Source organism: Lissotriton helveticus, chromosome 1_2 (assembly GCF_964261635.1).
Source record: "Lissotriton helveticus chromosome 1_2, aLisHel1.1, whole genome shotgun sequence".
NCBI lineage: Eukaryota > Metazoa > Chordata > Amphibia > Caudata > Salamandridae > Lissotriton > Lissotriton helveticus.
Window position 1 is genome coordinate 132,186,575 of NC_136058.1, and position 16,768 is coordinate 132,203,342.

At 41.9% G+C, this 16,768-nt stretch overlaps 1 protein-coding gene across 1 annotated transcript in view; it reads right to left on the reverse strand.

Annotated features, from left to right (window-relative positions):
• C8A (complement C8 alpha chain) overlaps nt 1-16,768 on the reverse strand; it is a 438,546-nt gene that overhangs the window by 369,099 nt on the left and 52,679 nt on the right. The window contains exons 2-3 of the mRNA XM_078670076.1: nt 7,019-7,124; nt 4,054-4,198 (exon numbers count right to left, since the gene is read on the reverse strand). Of these exons, the coding sequence (XP_078526202.1) occupies nt 4,054-4,198; nt 7,019-7,124 (251 nt within the window). The remainder of the gene's footprint in view (nt 1-4,053; nt 4,199-7,018; nt 7,125-16,768) is intronic.

Consider the following 16,768-nt stretch of genomic DNA (forward strand, 5'->3'; position numbering starts at 1 on the left):
TGAAATGCTACATCAAGCCCATAGCACCACCAATAGGACAAACTGTTCGGTATGTGGACTGCTGCCATCTGTAATGCATCATCATGACTTATTCATTTCTTTGCCATTATCACATTTAGCGAGTTGTGAGGCCTGGTTTCAGTTGCTATCTCTTATGTAGTTACATTATGTAGCCGACCCCAAAAGATATACCGAAAAAGATTATGAAGCTGTTTTAAGGTATATAGAACAACATCAGGGATTCGACGCATTGGTAAACCAAGGAGAGGGGTCTTTAGACCCAGATGCCTGTATGAATATGTATACCACTTATGAGAATGCTACTTGGTTGAAGGAAGAAATGTTAGATTTTGAACACTTTAACTCCACGCAATATTTTCAGTATTTCCAAGATCGTAATGTCACAGATGATACGGCAATGCCAGTTCCCATTTTAAATAGTACTGCTTCATTTTGTATTCGAGGTAAAGGTCATGTTAAGGTAGGAGATAGTAGATGTAACTACATCTACACTTTGCATACCAATAGCACTCCGCCCTTGATAACTCCGCCTAATGTGTATTTTGATTGCGGCGAAAACGCTTACACTTGGCTTCTCCGAGGATGGGCAGGGCAGTGTTACCTGTCCTTCCTTAATCCTCCAGTATATATAGCCCCTTCTAACTATCATAAGAATCACCTGCTGACTAAACGAAATTCAGACTTCATACGTGCGAGTAGAAGTATCGATACTGATAGTACAGATCAGACTGACACCGCCTTACAGCAGTTTGTGGACATAACAAAGGGTCTCTTTTCTATATGAGGTCCTATTTTTACCAGCAGAGATGTTAGACGTCTCTCCAGAGTGGTGGAATATGTAGTTCAAACCACTGCTGGAATTTTGACTAACCTGACGGTGGAGCTTCAAGCCACGAGGCTCGTTTTGCTTCAAAATCGGATGGTGCTTGGCGTCATCCTAGCTGATCGAGGAGGAGCATGCCGCGTGATCGGCAGCTCCTGCTGTGTGTATATACCTGATTCTGCTCCAATTATACACTTGGCCATTCAGAAATTACATCATTTGGCCACAGAAGTTCATACTGACACTGGTACTTGGTCCTTAACAGGGTGGTTCTGGAACCTTTTGTCCACTTGGGGTTGGAAGATCTTTATGATCCTTGCTGGAGTAATTGGGGTGGTATTTACTTGTTGCCTGTGCCTACATTGTGGGCCAGCAGGTTGCTCTTATTGCGCTTCCAAGCTTACTTCCTCGTTGACAGTTTCGCGCCAGGCGAAAATAGCGAAACAGTTAGTGCAAAAGGAAGTTACAGACCTAATGCAAATAGATGAAGGTGTGTTTTTGGAGTGAAACCTGCCATTTCTTTGTATGTATATTGGCTACATCACGCCAAAAGGGCGGTCTGAAGAAATATAAATCGATATTGTATAATATTGGCCTAATGTATCCAATGTATTAGCATACCGCCTTAGGAAAACCACCATCGTAAATATACTCGAACCATGCATACATTAAGAATCGGGCCTCGACTGAACAAACGCCATTTTGGTCTCATTTCCTTGTACCTCTTCCTCTTGCTAGGGAAACACGTGACCTGCTACTGTGTGGAAAGACTGAGAGGTTGGCCTGGGCTATGAACGGATCATTTGTTCTAACTTGGGAAACTCAAGGTCGCATCTGTCTTTCTTGTGGGATGAGCACATTCTTGCAGGTGCCGTGCCTGCACTCCCGTACCCTAGATTGAAAGGGAGGCACCTTTACTGACCTACCCCCGGAATAGCTCGAGCTGAGTGTCGAATCAATCAATTGTGCCTTATATGGGTTTTCCTGTTGGCTTCACGAGAAGTGGTACTTTTCCATGTACGGGGTTTTCATGAGGTATGCTGAAAGTATATATGCACTGTTTTGAATGTAATCTAGCAGTCTCCTCTGCGCACCTTTGAGGGTGAAGGCGAGAGTGAGGCTCCCCTATATTGGGCGCTTTTGCAAAATAAACGATTGAACCTTCTCCATTGCCGACTGACTTATTCTTGGTAAATAAGGTATATGGGCTATTGTTAAATATAGCTCTATGGTATAATTTTCTAGTACTTCATTATGCATATCCGCACAGTCTCAGTCACAGAAATCGTGATGTGACAAGATTTGGAGCAGAAATACTTCCCTTCCAACTCCTCTGACGCGTTGATTGGTCCGACCAATTTGGCACCTCGGAAGTTCACATTGTAATTGGGCGGTCCAATTCTGACTCGGAAGTGGCTCCATATGGCATTTCCAAATGCTTCTCTTTAGGAATATCCAGTCGGGTTTCGGTGAAACCGAGTCGGTCAGTAAATAATGGGTTTTGGGCATTGTAATGCGTTGTTTGGGAAAAACGAATTCGAGTATGAGTTGGTTGGAAAGTTCGACTCCAAAACGACATCGTAATCGACCCCTAAGTTGAATTAGTCAGTGTCAAAAGCGAATGCAATGGAGCGTGAATTGGATTCACAGACCAGGTTAATCCCAGTGGAAGGTTTACCTTTCGGCATAGAAACATTTATGGAGAAAAACTGTTTGTCAAAGAGTTGTCCACAAGGCAAGATGCAAGCTGGCTCCAAGGTGGGGCTTGACAACAGTGAGTTGCTGAAGAGTTGGGTTCCAGCGTGGTCTTTGATAAAAGCAGGAAAGCTCGGAGTTTGTGCCTAGAAAAGGGTCCTGGGTACAAGACATCCAGGTCCAGTCTTCCTTCATGTCTTTTGCTTACAAAAACAGGGAGCAACCCCTCCCCAAGAGAAGGGGTACCACAGGTAAGCAAAAGTTTGGAAATCTCTTGGGGTAACCAAAAGGTTCACAGCTAATGTCAATATCTTATGACACCCAATGCTAAATGAGCTAAAGGCACACAATCCTCACATGCACAATTTAAGAAAACGGACTGTAATTGGCAATTATAATACACACAAATATTAATAACAAAATTGTAAACAATATATATATATTTTTATTAAAAACAAGATTATCGTCCCACAAAATCATAACGTAATCCAATTCACAACAATACATTAAAAATCACAATATCATACAAATATAATTAATGAGAGACAAAGAAGAAAGTGCAAACTATTAGTCACATCATGTTTAAGTTGTTCCACATGGAATTCATTCCTTTCGTTTGTTCAAATTTCCATCAATAATATAATCTATTGAGCATGAACATGTTCCTTTGGATACAACAATAATTATGTATAGACACAAAGGCGTTGACGCGTTTCGGTGGTACTCCCTTGATAACAACCACCTTCTTCAAGTCAAAAAGTGATAATAGTCTCTCTTGTATTAAATCACGATTAAAAACCTCCTCAATTCTAGAGGTAGGCTGTGATGGGTTCCTTAATATTCAATCCACGGGGCTCCTTAAGGCTCCAACGCGAAGGTATAATCTTTCTAATGAGCGATTAAAAGCTGCACCTCAACTGTATTGATTCTGATGGTCCTGCCTTACACCCTGTTTGATGATCTTCCCTTTCATAAGGTACTATCTGCAGATGAATAGGGTTTCAGCTTTTGAATTAAAAAGAGGAATGATACACCTATTCCTCCTGATTATTCCCATATATTGGATCCTCAATTCGGTTTATATGCCGCAAGACAATAAGTTACCATCTATAGGTGAAAATGGGTTTCAGCTTTCAGGTTAAAAAGAGGAGCGATACGCCTAATCGTCCTGATTACTCCCCTCAATTCAGTCCAGGTGCGGCGGGACCTAACCAATTCAGGTGATGCAATCTTGATCCTCGCGGGCGAAGGTGGCACCTTCAAAATTGAAGCTTGCATTCCTCTACAGATAACATCCAGATTTTGTTAGATTCTGAAAAAAACAATCAGCTGGAGAAATATGCAACAAAGGCCTTAAATTGATTTGAAGTTCCCCAAATCATGATTCAAACTTCAGTCATAGACCTTTTCATATATATTATTGCAAGCACCTGAAATGGAAGGCAAGCTAGCATAATAAAAACAACATACATGAACTATGCTTTTCTTAGATGTGAAATAGTCCTATTTCTTACCAGTTTCTATACAATTAAAATTTTCTCCACATCGGTTTTCTGATCCACATTTCCCAGTTGGTATACAAGTGTCTTCACTCCAAGGATACCCAGAACATGTTTTTCCTGAATACTTGGAAGGTTGCAGTAGACTTCTGTACCTGTACTAAACCACAAAACAAATATATGTCTCTTCTAGCAAACATTAAGTATTGTCTGTGTTATAACCTATAGACTCAAGTAACCTGATAAGAAGTAGCACTTTTATAAAAGGAGTAACAATTTAAAATTAGGCAGGATGTTTTGGCTACACCACAAAATCCCCCAAAATAAAACACTATATAAATTAGTCTACTCATTTATGATTTTAAATTGCCTTAAAAGACAGGATACATGTAATATCCTTAGTTTAGAAAATATTTGGAAGATTTTCAATAAAAGATGACTGGCTTGGTATCTCTGGAAAGCTGACGGTATTTGCAGGGTCATGTTAAAGTTCATACTGTGAAGGATTGGACAAAATATGTTGATATAGCTATCAAGAGATTACAAAATTCCACGATAAGTTAATGCTGACTTGAGGTGGAGGACATGAAAGGGTGGAAAAATTGAATTTAACAAGCTACACTTTGTTCTTTACATTCTGTCATTGTTGTATCTAGTTGTGTATGTTTTATTGACATCTTTGAGATGGGAATAACAATGCTACATGTTGGGCAGTTGTCATCTAGTTAATACAGTATTCACCTGTGTGATTTAAAAAATAGATTATGTATATAATACTAGAGATTTGGCTTTGGTTCATTATTTGATGAATTTATTTGTCTGATCCAACCCCTCCTCTTAATTCAGTGGCTTTCCTTCCTGGTATCAGATTTGTATTTCCCCATGCACATTTAGGTTTCACCCTTGTTTTTAACTGGTTAATAGAATCCTTGTAATGGCGATGTCAGGAAGCTATTTTGTTCTTTTTTTCGCAGGTAATGTCATTTTTCCTTATGTTCTGCTCCTTCCTCTATTTCTCTGATCACCATTGGGATTTGGACAGGCTACTGTCCTGCATCTATCAGCTCATCTCGATCTAAATTCAATAGTTTTCACCAGTTTTCTGATACCCTTTCAATCCCCTCATCACAGTTCACTCTCAGAGATACTCTGGCAAAACTTACAGATCACAAGAAAGAAGAAGAGAAAAGATGGTGACTCATGTGATAAGTATTTCTCTTTTAAATGAATGATCATGTGTGGCGCCTTCCCATCCCTGCAAAGTTAACAGATGGAAAGGAAAGCACAATGTCCTGTAGGCTCCCAACCCCCACCACAGGGATTTAAACAAATGTGACATGTGGTTCTACATCATCTAAATCACAGGCCCTCAAACGGTGACAAGGCTTGAAGGCCCCTTAACCCCATTAATACAATATTCATCCAAGCATTCTGCTAATTCACGTTTATCATGGTTTGCCTGGGATTAGTCTAGATATCATTCCTGTGAGACTTGCCAGCCTTAGGGTGGTCTTACCCCAAATGTTTTGCCTTACTCCTCCATACTTTTCTGATCTCATTTTTGTTGGCCATAGGACTGCTTAGTTTACCAATGCTAACCAGTGCTACAGTGTAGGTGCGCACTCCTTAAAACATGGTAACATTGGTTTGTCCCCAATTGGCATATTTAATGTACTCATAAGTCCCTAGTAAAGTGGTACTACATGTACCCAGGGCCTGTAAATGTAATGCTACTCGTTGGCTTGCAGCACTTGGCGTGCCACCCACTTAAATAGCCTGACAAACCTATCTCAGGTCTGACATTGCAGCCAGTGTGTGGAGTTTAAACAGCCATTTCAAGCTGCCAAAATAAACCTTTTGCAAGGCCCAAACCTTTCTTTTTAATACATATAAGCCCTAACCGGCCCACAGGGCAGGGTGCAAGGTATTTAAAAAGCAGGACATGTACTTTTAAGTTTTGCATGTCCTGAAAGTGAAAATCTCTTAAATTAGTTTTGCAAGGCCTTCCTCTTTCATGGGGTAACATTTAAGGGTTACCTTATCAAATTTAATACGGATATCTTCTAAACAGCAGAAGTAAACATCTTGGTTAGTGTCAAATGAATTTTAATCAAAATTCCTCTTTTATGGTAAAGTCAGATTTTGAATAACAATTTTGAAAAATACTCCATTGTCATCCCCATGGAGTATCCTTACAACCAAGAATTAAATCAGGCCCTAAGTTGGCTTTGGTGTCCTTTACAGGTCAGAATCTGAATTGATGGCCATGGAGGAGTTGGTTAGTTCTACATGCTCAGAAGTTGTCTCATCATATCACTTTTCATGATTTTGCTATCAAAATAAATGAAGCAGAATATAGGCCTGTAGTTGGCCAGTATGTAGATGTTTGAAGATGGTTTTCTAAAGACATGTGTACTGGACACATATTTCATGGGGCCAGAAACAGGCTATGAATATGCCCACTGCTTCTGGCACACAAAGGGGTGGATTTGTTTGTGGAAGACAACTCAGAGGGAGGTAGAGCAGTTAACACTGTAGTTTGCCAGACATTAATAGTACCCCAGTAGGTTTTGTTGATTTGCATACGATGAAGAGCTGGCAAGGTGGGAGGGGAGGGTAACAATCACATTTATTATCAAAATTAGCCTATGACATACTTACATTAAAAAATAGAGAAAGGAAATCCTAATATGTTAGTGACCTAATCAATATTCAGTAAGTGATGTCTAAAAGTTCACACATCTGTAGGTGAATGAAACAAGGAAATAATTGAATATATTGAGAATGGTTCACTTATATAATTCATATGAAAATAGTGTATCTCTGTAAAATGGCACAGTAGAATATGGAGGACTCCACTGGTTTCCATCATCCTAACCTACCTTGTTTTATATAATTCTGAGTAGATGAAAAAGCTGGAAGAAATGTAACATATGGATGTATATACATTTTTAAAAAACATAGTGTTGTAAATTCTTACCTTTTGCTCTTGGCAAGCAAAACATGTGGACCATTGAGACCATTGATCGAGCTGGCAATCCAAAGAAGAAGGGGTCTGGGAATCTGTGGCGGCTCGGCTGACCCTCCTTGCAAATGAAACAATACATTTTAGCTTCTATTTTAAAATGGATTCAGGGCACAAAGAAAACAATTGGTTTGACGGTACGTTTTTTGTAACAAAAAAATAAAAAATATAATTTATTTTCACCTCATCCTTAGGTATCCTTGACAAACCACACACCACATAAAGATAATAATCAAGACAAACATTTAACCATTTCCTTGGCCCACTAAATACAACTACTTCCTTAGTCATTAACCCATTGCTAGCCACAGATGACACGTCTATCCGAGAGAATTGGTTTAAATATGCCTTGTACGCCATTACAGTAACCACTGGATACACAATGTTGTAAAATATCTAGTCCTATTGTTATGTAAATCATATTGTAAATTATATTTTCTTAATTGTGAACAAGACACTCTTTATGAGCATGGAACAAAAACCAAAAAGTCCTTCTAGACAATACATAGCACAGGAAGATGTAGAAATTACTAAACACTGCAGTAGGTAGCATTCTGGACCTTCCTGATAATACAGTGACAGAAACAAGAAAAACAAAGGTGCATCTTCCAGCTCTTGCAACTATTTACTAAAAGACCACTGGAATCTACGTGAACGTCTATAATCCATAACTAGCATGAATCCAGTCCTGATACTCTTGCACATACACAATCCGTGTAAATACATACATATGATTTTAGACACTGGTAATTGTTGACACACACCTGCAGGTACATACCACATCACACAGTAAAGGGAATAAGGACAAAAATAGCAAAGAACGGTTATGGGGTGCACTTCTAAAAGTTGAGAGCATACAAACTCAATGTCCTGTTAATCCACCCCACATATTTGGAAGGTGGTAATCTAATTAACAAAGGGACCATGGAATGCAGGCTTTTGCCCAGAGCATAAGGAATTCCTTTCAACAAGTATATTTCAATTTAAAAATCATCCTTCAATATTAGACATAATAATTTACAAGATTTCCCTGCATTCCCAGAAGTCAAATAAGAAATAAGGAGACCGAATCTTGTTTTCTTTTACAAAATTCCAACCAACCATCATAACATTGTCCCACCTCTAAATGTGTGGGTTTTAATATTATTTAATTCAATGTATATAGCACAGATCTCAATGGGAAGTAGCTGAGCACTGTACAATCTCTTTACTTTTATATAAACCACATGTTACACACATTTGTTACATACAGCTGTCAACAATTATAAACAAACAAATACAACTTATTTTTTGATGGCTTCTAAACACCCTCTCAGCTGCAATAATGTTCCTCCAGTGGGGATAGAAAAAGCAAAACTCATTACTTTCTACCTTGGGAAGTAGATTTTACCAATGCATTTCTTCCTGGTGTATTATTGTACCCTTCCTTTCCATCAGAACCTACAATACTACTCATAAAAGTACACTTCATTGTAGTCCATCTTGCAACTAATTAAAAAATGTATTGTATCAGGGCTAAATTAAAATAGCCTGTTCTGAGAACCACCATTTCCTAACTATCAGCCATTTAAAATATATTAGAAAAGTTTCAGGGAGGTTTTGTGTTGTGGCCTATTACTATCTTATGCATTTCATTTCATAAAGCTTTATTCGGTGCATATAAAAATGACCATAAAAGCACATAAGCGACACATAGAATAACAGATATTGCAGAATTTAACAAAAATACAGACATAAAGTTTAAAACAACATACTTTTCCTGGCATTAATTGATTGATTTAAAAAGGTAGCAGTAAAAAAGCATATATTTGCATATTGCATATTAAAAATTAATTTCATAGCATCATTAATGGTACGTGAGCCATATTTGATAAACAGAGGTTTTAAATAGGCAATACGAAAACTCTTATAAAGTTTACATATCAATAAAAAGTGCAAGGTGCTCTGCTTTGATAGACCATCACATGGACAGGGTCCGGTCGGAAAGTTTTTAAGATGGGGCGATGCCACCAGGTGGTGTACCAGCCCGAACCTAAGTCTAATAAGTACAAATCTATGGGATGGTCTGGTCACCATAGCTAAATATAGGGGGTAACCTTCATTAACAATATGGCTATCATAAAACAGAGGGGAAGACAAAACCCCGGTCTTTGATAACCGCCTCCTCATTCTATATGCTAAAAATGTTGACTTCATCTCACTTTTGGGTATTGCTGTAGCAGCACATGGATCGGCCATAATATTTATATCAAAGATTTCTAAAAAAACAATCGACAATATATTTTAACCAGGGGATTTTGGAATACTTGTCTAAGGCGAGACAGTCCTCTATAACAAAACTATTAAAAGCTGTCTCCTCCTTTAACCAGATGGAACGCCAAACCATAAGAGGCCTTAGGGATAACAAATCCATCAGGTAGTTAATCCCCAAGTTCTCTATGGATCAGCTCAGTTGGGTCGGAGGTAGGTAAACAGAGAAGCTTTTTCAGGAAAGAATGTTCCTCCGTCTGCAGGCTATAATCAAAGCAGTGTCCCCAAACTCCAGCCCCATATAAAGCAATCGACACACATCTGGCTTGGTATATCTGAAGCATATCCCTGGTACGCCTGTCTCCGATCTTAGCCACAAATATAAACACCCCGTGAGCATTCTTAGCCATTTTGTTACGAACATTGGTAAATTCATTAGACCATTTTCTATCTTTTAAGAAGGTTATTCCCAAATAGCAAAATTTGTCTACATGTTGCACTTTTTGGCCGTCAATGAAAAAAGCATTAGGCAGCTTTCTTTTGGCCCCACAGGTCGTGGTATGTGTTTTTCCTTTGTTGATGACCAGTTTCCTGTCCTTAATAAAAACAGAGAACCTGTCAATCAGACGCTGTAGACCAATAGGTGTTCTCGATAGTAGCACCGCGTCATCCGCGTATAGTAACACCGGCACTATGACCCCATTAACCTGGGGGGCATCAGCATTAATAGTTTTTAAAACTGCATCAATTTCATTAATAAATAAGGTAAAAAGCAGGGGGCAAGAACACAGCCTTGTCTAATACCTCTATTAACACTGAATTTAGGGGTACACTCTCCTTTGACACCATAGCGCACGCTTGTTTTTAGTTTTTCATATAACCTGGCCAGAAAGAAGATTATGCCCTCCGGTGCCCCAAGCTGTAACAGAGTTGGCTATAAGATGGAATGGTCCACTAGATCGAAAGCACTGCTTAAGTCTGCAAAGCAGAGATAAAGTGAACCTTGTTTGGCCTGGGTATTCTTCCCGATCAGTAGATCTAAATGTATACACTGATCGAGTGTACCTCGTCCTTTCCGGAATCCATACTGGCTATTGGCCAAAATCCCCTCTCTCTCCACCCACTCTTCCAATCTAACCAACATTACTCTACTCATGATCTTAACTGAAGAGTCTAAGAGAGAGATGGGGCGGTAGTTTTTAACATCTGACCTGTTGCCCTTCTTGTGTATCGGGAATATAATTGACTCCCACCAGGTCATGGGGGCCTCGGTACATACAGCTGCGTTAAAAATAATAGCCAGAAGTGGGTTCCATATCTCCGGGGCTGCTTTTTAGACATCGATGGGTACCCCGTCTGGCCCCTGGGCCTTCCCCCCCTTGCTTGCGCAAATACCTAGTTCGACCTCAGGGACAGTAATGTCCAAAGGTACAATCGGCCAGTTACTAGGATTGGTTTCATAGCAGTTATCAGATTTAAAAATCATAGAAAAATGGGAAACCCACCACTCGCTAGAAACGTTTGAGGTAAGCTCCGGGAGAGAATCCTCCTTGAGGAAAGGGGAGTTGACTGTAGCCCAAAAAAGGGCACAATTAGACAGTTCAGCGGCTTGATTAAGAGTTTCCCATGCCTGCTACTGCAACTCACCTTTCCTACGTTTCAGAGCGGATTTTTAATCTGATCTCAGCTTGGTGATTAATTTTGTATCCCTTGGGCTTAACGTCAATGCATGTTTTAATTCCGTTAAAAGTGTGGTACAAGTTTGGTCAAACCAACCCAGTCCATGTTTAGATTGCACTCTATCAGGTCTAGTGAACCTAGCATCTATGCGTTAATTAATGCCTTTAAAAACATTTAAAACCCGGTCTGGTTCATTATTGTTATTTAGGATGAGGGTAATATCTGCAAGGCACTCTTTAACAATAGAGCTCAATAGTTCATCAGATTTTTCCCCTTTCCATCTCAGTCTTACTCCGTTAGGCCTATGTAGTTCAACATTTGTTACTGTTCTCCCTTGGCAGACAGGCCTGCCTCCCCAAAGTGTAGTTTCTAGAATAATACAATTATGATCACTCAAAGAGGAGACTTTTATCCTAGGGGCCAGACAGTAGGGAACAATATTAGAAGAAACAATTACATGGTCTATGATTGAACTAGTGTACCGATTCTTAAACGTAGGGACAATCTGACCATTTTCATCTTTTGGGAATAGTTTAAAATTTCAAAATCATGGTCACCCATGAATTTATTAAGTGTTTCTCCGTAACTGTTATGGCGGAAATGCAGATCATCTAGACCAACATAATTTTTAACCCTACAAATGGGGGTGGGGTCACACACTACTCACACACCGGCGGTGTCGCCCCTAGGGACTCTGGTCAATGTAGTAAAGTGTTCGCGATGCATCATCTTTCGATCTTCTGCTATCTTCGCTGTCTTCGCCATCCCTGGACACGTGTTTCGGGGTATTACCCCTCATCAACAGGGATAGGCCGTGTACTGGGGTTGCCGATGGCTGCCAATATCTGCCAGGTATAGTACCACTCAGGCGCGTAGGTGCGGGATCCCAGGCTCGTCAGCCCGCTGCTCAAGGGAGCTTTAAAGTTACAAATGGGGGTGGGGTCGCACACTACTCACACACCGGCGGTGTCGCCCCTAAGGACTCAGGTCAATGTAGTAAAGTGTTTGCGATGCATCATCTTTCGATCTTCTGCTATCTTCGCTGTCTTCCCCATCCCTGGACACGTGTTTCGGGGTATTACCCCTCATCAACAGGGATAGGCCGTGTACTGGGGTTGCCGATGGCTGCCAATATCTGCCAGGTATAGTACCACTCAGGCGCGTAGGTGCGGGATCCCAGGCTCGTCAGCCCGCTGCTCAAGGGAGTTTTAAAGTTACAAATGGGGGTGGGGTCGCACACTACTCACACACCGGCGGTGTCGCCCCTAAGGACTCTGGTCAATGTAGTAAAGTGTTCGTGATGCATCATCTTTCGATCTTCTGCTATCTTCGCTGTCTTCGCCATCCCTGGACACGTGTTTCGGGGTATTACCCCTCATCAACAGGGATAGGCCGTGTACTGGGGTTGCCGATGGCTGCCAATATCTGCCAGGTATAGTACCACTCAGGCGCGTAGGTGCGGGATCCCAGGCTCGTCAGCCCGCTGCTCAAGGGAGCTTTAAAGTTACAAATGGGGGTGGGGTTGCACACTACTCACACACCGGCGGTGTCGCCCCTAAGGACTCTGGTCAATGTAGTAAAGTGTTCGCGATGCATCATCTTTCGATCTTCTGCTATCTTCGCTGTCTTCGCCATCCCTGGACACGTGTTTCGGAGTATTACCCCTCATCAACAGGGATAGGCCATGTACTGGGGTTGCCGATGGCTGCCAATATCTGCCAGGTATAGTACCACTCAGGCGCGTAGGTGCGGGATCCCAGGCTCGTCAGCCCGCTGCTCAAGGACGCTTTAAAGTTACAAATGGGGGTGGGGTCGCACACTACTCACACACCGGCGGTGTCGCCCCTAAGGACTCTGGTCAATGTAGTAAAGTGTTCGCGATGCATCATCTTTCGATCTTCTGCTATCTTCGCTGTCTTCGCCATCCCTGGACACGTGTTATTTATTATTATATTATATTTTTTTTTTTTATAGAGCGCAACAGCTACCCTAAGGTTTCCCGGCGCTAAGACAGAAACTAAAACAAAGTAACAATGGAGAGGGAAGATAGTGAGCAAATGGAATCTGTTTATTGGTTAAACAACCATGTCTTCAGGTTTTTACGGAATTGCAGATGGCATTCATTTTTACGGAGTTGAAGTGGGAGCGAGTTCCATAATGAGGGGGCCAAGTAGGAAAAAGAGCGACCTCCCTGTCTAACTCGTTTAATCCTAGGTACCTGGAACTTATGTTGGGTCGAGGAACGTAGGATTCTGGGGGGGACGTATTTCTTAACCAAGGAGCTCAGATAGGCAGGAGCCTTATCAGCTTTGATTCTATGCATGAAACACAGAGCTTTAAATTTTGCTCGTTGTTCAATCCGGAGCCAATGGAGGTTCCGGAGATCAGATGATGTAGGGGATCTTTTTGGTAACATGCATATCAGTCTCACAGCTTCATTCTGCACTGTTTGTAGTTTTTTTAATAACATCCTTGCGAGCTCCCAGGTATAGGATATTACCGTAGTCCAATCTGGATGTGATTAGAGCTTGGACCACGGTTTTTAAAGTGTCCTGGGGGAGCATCCACCTGATTTTTCTAAGCCACTTGAGTATGGTAAAACACGTGGCTGCCACTCTAACCGTCTGTTGTTTCATGGACAGGTCTTCATCAAAAATTATGCCCAGATTGCGAGCGGTACTAGAGGGGGTGGGTGTGGGCCCCATCTGGGAGGGCCAATGTTGTGGGCCCCACAAGGAGGCTTGTTTACCAAACAGAAGTAGTTCCGTCTTTCCTCCATTGAGTTTTAACTTATTCTCATGCATCCAGCTGGCAATATTGGTAAGGCCCAAATGGAGGGAGGATGGGTTTGAGTGTGCATTTGCTGAGAGAGAGTACACAATCTGGGTATCGTCTGCATATGAGTAGATTGTCAACCCAGATTGTTCTGCGAGGAAGGCAAGGGGACTAATGTATAAATTAAATAACAAAGGGCTCAGTATTGATCCCTGAGGGACCCCATAAGGTTGATTGTAGGGTTTAGATGAGGATGTGGTAGAAAAGACTTGAAAGGTTCTGTCGGAGAGAAAGCTTTCAAGCCACGCCAGTGCCGGTCCTGTGATGCCATAGGTTTGCAGGATGTTAAGGAGGATGGTGTGGGAGACCGTGTCAAATACGGCACTTAAATCGAGTAATATAAGTGCCACGGTCTCCCCATCATCAACTTGCCGGCGTATGGTTTCGGAAACCCCAAGAAGGGTGGATTCCGTTGAGAATCCTGTCCTAAAACCAGATTGGGATGTGTGAAGGAGAAGGTTAGATTCTGTAAAGTGTGCAAGTTGGGAGACAATATGTTTCTCCATAAATTTTGGAGAATAAGGGTAATAATGAAATTGGACGGAAACTGGATGGATCCTGTGGATCTGCAGTGGATTTCTTTAAAAGGGGTGAGACCATGGCATGTTTCCACGGTTTGGGAACAACAGCCTCTCTCAAAGAGGTATTTAGCAGCTCTAGAATGAGCGTTAATGACGAAGTGTCCAGTAAAGGGAGGATTTGGGGAGGGAAGGGGTCGAGGGGAGAGCCCGACTTAATGGAAGTTATAATTTTTTGTAATGAGGGCAGTTTGAGGGGGACCCAGTTGGTTAGAAGCTGGGGGTGGGCATCTAGGATGGGAGTTGTAGTGACTTTTTCAGATTTGGACAGGCATACCGAGGAATTCGAAGCTGATGGAAAGGTAGTTAGGTCTTCGAATTCCTCATATATTTTGTCAATTTTATTTCTAAAGAATTCCGCCAAAGCATCACACTGTGCAGAGTCCAGGGAAGGTGCTTTTGGTTGACAGGATGAACCAGAAAGTTCCTGGACTATTTTGAAAAGTGCTTTTCGGCGATTATGAGCATTTTCAATAGTTGTTTTGGCGAATTCAGCTCTAGCTGATGCACAGTTAGCATGATAGCGCAGAAGAGCTGCTTTATATATTGCTTTTTGTACGGAATCATAATGGGCACGCCATCTACGCTCTAAATTTTTACAGGCCGTTTTTTCAAGTCTGAGGGCGTCTGTAAACCAAGGAGCGGGAGGGTGAAGAGGAGTTTGTTTTTTACTGTTCAGTGGAAGGCATGTATTAATGGCGGAACTAAGCCACTTTTGAATAACTGTAGCTTCACCTATATTTGTTATATTAGTGAGGGGCCTAGTGTCCCCAAGACAGGTGTTGAGCTTGGTGGAATCCAACTTTTTCCAATTTCTTAAAATTCTGGGCCCAGATGGAGGTCTAAAAGAAGTGGTCAGTTGCGGCATTGCTATCGCAAATTCCACTAAATGGTGGTCAGACCATGGAATAGGTTTCGATGGTTTGCAGGAGATGTTATCTTGGTTAAAAAAGATTGGATCAAGGAAGTTACCTGCCTTGTGGGTTGGACCCTCGTTGTGAAGGGTGAGATTTAAGGCCAGTAGATCTGCTATAAAGTTGGTGCTGGTGTGACTAGAGATGTCATTTAGATGAATATTTAGGTCACCAACTATCAAGAAGTTCGATGCTTCTAGTAAAAGTGGTGCAATGAGCTTGGGAAAAGAGGCTGCCCACATGCTGGCAGTGCCAGGGGCTCGATATATTAAAGCACCAGATAGTGTAAAGTTTGGAGATAACTTAAGCTTAAAGGCTCCAGCTTCACAGTTAGGAATGTCAAGATCTATCCATTGACATGTGTAGCAGTTTTGAAAAATAATGGCGAAACCGCCCCCTTCTTTATGTATTCTGTTTTTGCTGATATAGCTGTAGTTAGTAGGTAAAGCAGCTGCTATGTCTGGACCTGAGGTATTGGTCAGCCAGGTTTCAGTAAGGAAAAGTGCTGTTGGTTGTGAATCTGTAAGTAGATCATAAACATCACTTTTATGTTTAGGCAATGATCTACAATTTAGACTGATAAAAGAGTGGTTGACTAGGGGTTGAGTGGGGGTAGGTATATGCCGTATTGGAGGAAAGTCGGCCGTTTCCAGGTCGATTTCAGACGGTATGGAAAGGAGATGAAGGTTACAGTCAGAACATACACAAGGAGTATGTGCACAATTTATAAGTTTACCTTTGGAGCATGTGGGAGGGATAAATGCCAAAAGAGCCTCTCTCGAGTACGTAATATGAGAGTGACCGATAGGGCCAGAGGTCTTGGCCACTGGCCACATCTGGTCGCGGACGGGCGCAGACGGGCAGGACTTTGGCTTGACTTCGGCGCGACAGCGGCGCGCCCGCTGCGCGCGACCGCTGCGCGGCCAAGGACACATGATTTATATAGGTAGGGGCGGAGTCAGCTGCAGGTCGCTGATTGGTTGTGCCCTGGAAGTTGCAATCACTTCCTCTGTGGTGGGCGTGGCGCCGTCCCTCCACTCAAACCAAACTTTTGGCGGTGGACCGGGGATCAGGTGCGCTTTACATGTAAATGGGTGAGTGCAATTACAAGTTTAAAAAACACAATATAAACACTTTAAAATCGTGTGCAATACTTAATTTTTCCCAGCGCTCGAAAATCGTGCTCTCCTGTGTCTCACAAAGTTTCAAATCAACAGAGTGAAAGGCAGGCGCGGCTTAAGAGCCTGTGGGGAGTCAGCTGCAGGTCGCTGATTGGTTGTGCCCTGGAAGTTGCAATCACTTCCTCTGTGGTGGGCGTGGCACCGTCCCTCCACTCAAACCAAACTTTTGGCGGTGGACCGGGGATCAGGTGCGCTTTACATGTAAATGGGTGAGTGCAATTACAAGTTTAAAAAACACAATATAAACACTTTAAAATCGTGTGCAAT